This window comes from Mustelus asterias, chromosome 1 (assembly GCF_964213995.1).
Source record: "Mustelus asterias chromosome 1, sMusAst1.hap1.1, whole genome shotgun sequence".
Taxonomy (NCBI): Eukaryota; Metazoa; Chordata; class Chondrichthyes; order Carcharhiniformes; family Triakidae; genus Mustelus; species Mustelus asterias.
Genome location: NC_135801.1, coordinates 11724927 through 11732390, shown reverse-complemented (window position 1 = coordinate 11732390; position 7464 = coordinate 11724927). Strand labels below are relative to the sequence as shown.

General features: G+C 42.6%; 1 protein-coding gene across 2 annotated transcripts in view; it reads right to left on the bottom strand.

The window, feature by feature from the left end:
• Positions 1–1409: 1409 nt before the first annotated feature.
• The window catches only part of gstcd (glutathione S-transferase, C-terminal domain containing), a 178533-nt gene continuing 172478 nt past the window's right edge, over positions 1410–7464 (bottom strand). Inside the window, exons 12-13 of one of the 2 annotated variants that reach the window (XR_013497443.1) lie at positions 2176–3340; positions 1412–2071 (exon numbers count right to left, since the gene is read on the bottom strand). Coding sequence is in view for 1 of the 2 variants with exons in the window: in XM_078209242.1 (XP_078065368.1) it covers positions 3180–3340 (161 nt within the window). In the remaining variant the exon portion in view is untranslated. Of the gene's footprint in view, positions 3341–7464 lie in introns of both variants that reach the window. The other variant, XM_078209242.1, reaches the window with a different exon arrangement.

The following is a 7464-nucleotide window of genomic DNA, read 5'->3' as shown; positions in this document are numbered from 1 at the left end:
GAAGTGACCAGAATGGTTGACGAGGGAAGGGCCGTGGATGTCGTCTATATGGACTTTAGTAAAGCGTTTGACAAAGTCCCTCATGGTAGGCTGGTGAAAAAGGTTGGATCTCATGGGATAAAGGGGGAGGTGGCTAGATGGGTGGAGAACTGGCTTGGTCACAGAAGACAGAGGGTGGTCGTGGAAGGGTCTTTTTCCGGCTGGAGGCCTGTGACTAGTGGTGTTCCGCAGGGCTCTGTATTGGGACCTCTGCTGTTTGTGATTTATATAAATGATCTGGAAGAAGGTGTAACTGGGGTGATCAGTAAGTTTGCGGACGACACAAAATTGGCAGGACTTGCAGATAGTGAGGAGCATTGTCAGAAGCTACAGAAGGATATAGATAGGCTGGAAATTTGGGCAAAGAAATGGCAGATGGAGTTCAATCCTGATAAATGCGAAGTGATGCATTTTGGTAGAAATAATGTAGGGAGGAGCTATATGATAAATGGCAGAACCATAAAGGGTGTAGGTTCGCAGAGGGACCTGGGTGTGCCAGTCCACAGATCCTTGAAAGTGACGTCACAGGTGGAGAAGGTGGTGAAGAAGGCATATGGCATGCTTGCCTTTATAGGACGGGGCATAGAGTATAAAAGTTGGGGTCTGATGTTGCAGATGTATAGAACGTTGGTTCGGCCGCATCTGGAATACTGCGTCCAGTTCTGGTCGCCACACTACCAGAAGGACGTGGAGGCTTTGGAGAGAGTACAGAGGAGGTTTACCAGGATGTTACCTGGTATGGAGGGGCTTAGTTATGAGGAGAGATTGGGTAAACTGGGGTTGTTCTCCCTGGAAAGACGGAGGATGAGGGGAGACTTAATAGAGGTGTATAAAATTATGAAAGGCATAGATAGGGTGAACGGTGGGAAGCTTTTCCCCAGGTCGGTGGTGACGTTCACGAGGGGTCATAGGTTCAAGGTGAAAGGGGGGAGGTTTAACACAGATATCAGGCGGACATATTTTACACAGAGGGTGGTGGGGGCCTGGAATGCGCTGCCAGGCAAGGTGGTGGAGGCGGACACACTGGGAACGTTTAAGACTTATCTAGACAGCCATATGAACGGAGTGGGAATGGAGGGATACAAAAGAATGGTCTAGTTTGGACCAGGGAGCGGCGCGGGCTTGGAGGGCCGAAGGGCCTGTTCCTGTGCTGTATTGTTCTTTGTTCTATACATCTGATTTTAAAAAACTGCACTTGTCTCCTTTACTTGCCTGTCGCTTTCCAAATGACTTGAGTCAAAATGTTTGACCTGGTTGTTATATCTTTCTCGGTAGGAAGCATTCAACAAAGGTAAAACAAATAATACTGATGACTGATGTGTGTTTTTTTTAAATTGGGAATAATTAATTAAATAATCTTGTGAAACATTCAGGTTGTGAACCTCACTTAAGCAGCTGACTTTAATGAAATTGCTACTAACACCACAAAGACAGAATAATCCTAGAAAAATCTGATTACATTCATTGAGCACTGAATTCAATATTAATTTCTCCTGAACAGCCCTGATTAGAAATGCTGTTACGTCTGCTTTACTGTTCTGAAAAAAAATAAAGAAACTACATCCAGAAAATGATTTTGTCACAAGAGATATAACACTTCTGTAAAAAAAATCTATATTAAAGAGAGGGGCAAAAAGTTATCTCAGAATGCTGGAAACCTAAAACAAGGTAAGAAGTCTCACAACACCAGGTTAACGTCCAACAGGGTTATTTGGTAGCACAAGCCACAAGCTTTGGGAGCACTGCCCCTTCATCAGGTGAGATCAAACCTAAACCTCCAAATCAAACCTCCACATCAAACCTAAAACAAGTCAGACAACTGCTGGCAATACATGGAAAAAATGCCACAGCCATAAAATCCCCACAGTGCAGAAGGAGGTCATTCGGCCCATCAGGTCTGCACTGACTCTCTGAAAGAGTATCTTACCCAAGTCCACACCCCACCTCCTCCATTCCATGTATTTATCACAGCTAATCCACCTAACCTACACATCTTTGGACACTAAGGGACAATTTAGCATGGCCAATCCACCTAACTTACACATCTTGGGACACTAAAAGGAAATTTAGCATGGCGAATCCATCTTAACTACACATCTTGGAACGCTAAAGGGCAATTTAGCATAGCCAATCCACCTAACCTACACATCTTGGGACACTAAGGGGTAATCTAGCATGACCAATCCAACTCAGCCATAGGACAACGCACTATTAAAAACTGCATGTGTAAGGTAGGCATTGCTAGATCATGCAGGACATGTTTTGAACACCTTATCAGTATTTCCTGATGACCGAGGAAGAAGTAAAACAGTGATTTTACAGATGTTAGAGGAAAAACGACGCACAGGTCTTAATGGGTGAGAAAGATTAGGAGAGAAGTGGTTTAATTTTTAAATAAATTCATTGCTTCATCTCCAACGGCGGGACCTGTAACTTTTTTTTCAACCCTTTTGGACAATTCTACTCTTGCTGTATATTGTGTTGACTGCAGAAGATGAAATACTGAATTGGCTACGAGTTTTGATGAATTATTTGCAGGCAACAAGGATGCCGTTTATCAAGACAACAGAATTTGTTTCACAATAACCCATCTGCAGTAACTCTGTGAAGTACAAATGTCAATTTTCCACGTTGCAGGAGGTTAGACTTTCTGGTTCCATTTCAAACACGTCGGAGCAGAGTGAATTTTACAACCCAAGTGGATTTGCTTTGTGACATGAAGTAGAAAGGGAAAAATATATCTAAAAATTCCTTTCTCGGTACGGTCCAATTACACATGATGGTTCCGAGACTTTCATCTTTAGTAGAACATAATTAAACACAAGGTAGGTTTTACATTTTTAGCTATCCGTGTGAATGAAGTACATGGACAGCTAAAAGAAAAGTTCAAACTGTGCAACTATAGATTTGCTGTATTAATTAAGAATTGAACTTTCCTCGTAAGTCATTCACGAGGACATCATTCCATAAAGCAAGAGGTACTGGGCACAAGAAGCTGTTGGATCAGGGCTGCTCTGTAGGATATCAGCTTCACAAAGTCTCCGCATGCTTCTGGACAAGGTAGTTGAGAGAAGTAGCCTGATGACAAGCAGATCACTTGGCTCCCTTGTCCTGGCGCTTTGATCACCGGCTTTGTGACATTATGCAGTTACACCGAGGCAACGGGCTGAGGAGCTCCCCACTATCAGGTTGTTTTTCGGTGAACAGGTATCTGGCTCCATGGATGTCACATAGGCCAAGTATCCGTGCTCCTCTGCTGACCAGGCTCGATCCAGATCTACCAGTCCCATGCAATTCTTCCCTAAAAAAAAAAAATCCCATTTGCAGTGTTGTTAGCAAATACATATCAGCAACATCCAAGAAACAGACAACACAAAGCACACATTTTATGGATAGTCACTTGGTAGTACAGTACTTGAGTACTGCTGAAAAAGGAGACAATGGGCGGGATTTTACGGCCTCGCTCGACCTGAGACTGGAAAATCCCGCCCGAGGTCAACAGACGTTTCCATTGTCCGCCCCCTCACCCAATTCCATGGTGGGCAGGGTGGTAGAATTGTGGCGAATATGTCAAAGGTTTTTGTCTTGTACTCATCAGGACAGTTCGCAAGAATACCAATAGTAAAGGGAACAAGAATTCATACTGCATGAGGAGAGACTGCTTATTGGTTGGGAAATGGTTTCTGATTGGTAGATGCACTGCCATGGAGAATGCACCAGGGAACAGTTAACTGCCAAGCTTTTGTTCAAATTCAAACCAGGCAGGTGGACTGATTGGTCAATGTGCTGCCATGGGGGATGAACCAGGAATGGGTATGCCCCAAGCTTTGTTTGGTTGAAAAAAGTGAAATGAGCGGACATGCTTTTCGTGCCTGCAAAGGACAGGGTCTTGTGTGTGAATATGTGTGGTTTCTAGCATGGGTAATTGAGCTACACTCCGAGCCTGACTACTAATCTTAAATTGGTTGTCAGTGTAATTCTTAGCACAATCAGGATTGTTTAGCAAGTGTTGTCCAATCACAGAATCATATCTACTGTTGAGAATTATGCAGTTGACTCTTAATGGACCTCTGAAGTGCGATATAAAACTATGTAGTTGTGTCAAAATAGGGCAATGAGTAAGGGGCAATAAATGCCAGCCTTGAGCATGACAGCCGCATCCTGAGATTGACTTAAGTTGCAGCGAAGAGTTTATTATTCTGTGTCTGTTTACTGTATCTAGGTAACAACATGAAGGAACATTGAGTTTACTTTAAAGTTTAGTTTGTAACTTTCAGCCATATTTCCCAAAGGATACAAGCGGATATCAAAATGTTAGACGCACAAATTGACTGTAATGTAGAACGTGGGAAAATCTTTCTGATTCAATGCTCACGCAGGTTATGCATGGAAACAAGTTACATAGGCACTATTTTTGTTCTGAAAGAGTTCAAGGCTGACATTAAAACACTTCAGATGATTGACTCCAGCTGAGTGCTTTTGTTGTTGTTTAATATCTTATTAATTTTTTTATACGGTAATGAGAACTTTGACATCTGCAATTTAACCTGTGCCCCATTCAGTCACTTTGTAAGCTGTTCGACCTATCACGACCACCGAGAACTTTGCACAGGTATTTTTTGTAGCACTTTGCACTCAGGTCAAGTGTGGCAAAATTCTAACAAACTACGAAGCTCTGTGTACTCATCCCCAGTGACATATCTTCAACCTTACCTCGAAGAACACCCACATTCTCCTTCCTAGGTAATACTACCCAGTATATTAATACCTATTAGTGTATATAGTTGTGGTTTGCAAACCTGGTTGAAAGTTTTAAAAGAAAGTAAAAGTTCTTTTCTCCTTGGTTTTGAATTAGTTTCAAACTAATTTCACCTTTTCCTCAGCGCATTACTATCAAACAATGCATCACAGATTCACAAAATTTACAGACAGTCCGCTGACACCGATTTTAGTATTTCAAACATTAGATACTTTAGACGTAATTAAGTACAATCATTTATATTGTGCATTCCTCATGATGCCCCAAAACTTCAAAGTCAACGACGATTTTTCAAAGTCTGGCCACTTCTGCTTCGAGGCAGACATAACAACCGATTTGCAGATCGCAAAATCCCAGAAATAGCATGGAGATAAATGACTAGTTAATCTATTTCTGGTGGTGGTGGTGAAGGGATTTTTAAAAAAATGTTCATGGGATGTAAGCGTCACTGGCAAGGCCAGCAGTTTTTACTCATCCTTAATTGCCTCTGAGGAGGTGGTGTTGAGCTGCTTCAGTCCATGCAGTACGGGTAAAGGAGTTCCAGGTTAGTAACGGTGAAGGAATGATGGGGTGGCATGGTGGCACAGTGGTTAGTAGCACTGTTGCCCCACAGCGCTAGGGACCCGGTTTAAATTCCGTCCTTGGGTAACTGTCTGTGTGGAGTTTACACGTTCTCTCCATGTCTGTGTGGGTTTCCTCAGGGTGCTCCGGTTTCCTCCCACAGTCCAAAAATGTGCAGGTTAGGTGGATTGGCCCTGGTAAATTGCCCCTTAGTGTCCCAAGATGTGAAGGCAAGGGGGATTAGTGAGGTAAATACGTGGAGTCACGGGAAAGGACCTGGGTAGTGTCTGAGAGTCGGTACAGATGTGATGGGCCAAATGGCCTCCCTCTGCACTATAGGGATTCTATGGTTCTGTTGTTCTATGATATAGTTCCAAGTCAGGTTGGTGTGTGGTTTGGAGAGGAACTTGCAGGTGGTGATGTTCCCATGTGTCCTGCAGAGTGGTAGAGTTCGGGGTTTGGAAGGAGACTTGGCAAGTTGCCAAGCAAGAACATTGGACAGATGTCTTTGATTTGTGCTCTGGGATTTTTTATATCCAGCTGAGCAAATGGATAAGGCCTACAGGTGTACAGAACATGTCCTCTCTCTCCTTCCCTTGTTTATGAAACAAAGAACCTTCAAAAAGTGCTGTGCAACAGATTGTTAGTGAAAATAACATTGAAGAGGAGCTACTTAAGATCAACTCTCAATAGGCAACATGGAATACTAGTCTTTGGGTTTTACTTTTTTGTGAAGCAATTTTCTTTGATTTTTGATAAGGAGGATTATTTTCCATTTACAAAAACTAATTATCTGGCAAATGCCCTGTGTATAAGCCTATCTCAGCGAGTAATTAATAGAATTTAAATGTTCAAACAACATTCAGCACATTCCATTAAATGATTTAAAATGTTCTACTATCCACATTATCAAATTAAATACATGTATGAACTCCTGCTAACACACACCTGCCTTAAGATGGCAAATAGACTAAATATCTAAAATACTTGTATATTCATCTTGTTGTAGTCTAGCCAGTGTATATCTATTTATCTAAGACACTGCGATTTATGACCTGAGATTATAAGCAGCAACCTGGTGGTAATTAACTAACTATTGCTGAAATTGATAACCACTCATTATGTTTATTGGAGTGGTCTTCCCAAGTGGCTTGAACATCACTCCAACTAATAACCTCTCACTTTCACTGCACTTTAGAGTTCGCTCTGACCCCAATATGAACCAAGCATTCATTGGAAATTATACATTTCAATCACGATGAGTTCACAACATAAAATGGAATTACTGTCTTAAAGAGTCACAGACTCATATTACAACATAGAAGGAGACCATTTGGTCTATTGAGTTTATGCCAGCTCTCCATTGAGCAATTCAGCCAGTCCCCCACTGCTGTATCCCTGTAACCCTGTGAGTTTATTTCTTTCAAGTGCCCATCCAATTTCCTTTAGAAATCATTGATCGTCTCAGTTTCCACCAACCTTGTGAGCAGCCAGCTCCAGCTCATTACCACTCGCTGTGTAAAAATGTCCTCCCTGACATTTGCCCTGCATCTCTTGCCCAAAACCTAGTTCCGAGCCTCCTAGTCCTTGTATGATCAACTTCATGTGAATGTATATTTTTAAAAAGTTCTTTAGCTTAGTATCCTCCCCAGGTTTGTGCTAGAGCACGGTCCTTTCTATATCTTACAAGGCGGCCACGCAATCTTCCTTCAGGCCTCTGAGCATGGGACTCTTGATCAGGTGTCTAAGCAAAAGGTGCATCAACCCGTGGTGACCTCAACCACTGACGCTTCCTCGAGTCGTTGGCGCCTAGTTGAAGCTCCGATCTCGGTACTGCTGAGGTTAGTTCCTTGCCATAAGGGGAATCACAGGTACAAACCTGCAATTTACCATTCTTGGCTTAGGACCTTGAATTGTATTGCCCATCAGAGGTAAGTTTTAGAGTGAGAATCTGATAAGAGACTGCTCTGAAAAGTGAATCAGAACAGCCTTCCCCCCTCTGGCATCAAAGTCCCAATCAAGTCCTGATTGATGAGAAAGAAGTCCTCTCTGCATCACCTCTCTACAAGGATTCTGAGCAGGTTCAACCCTTTTCCTAATGAGTG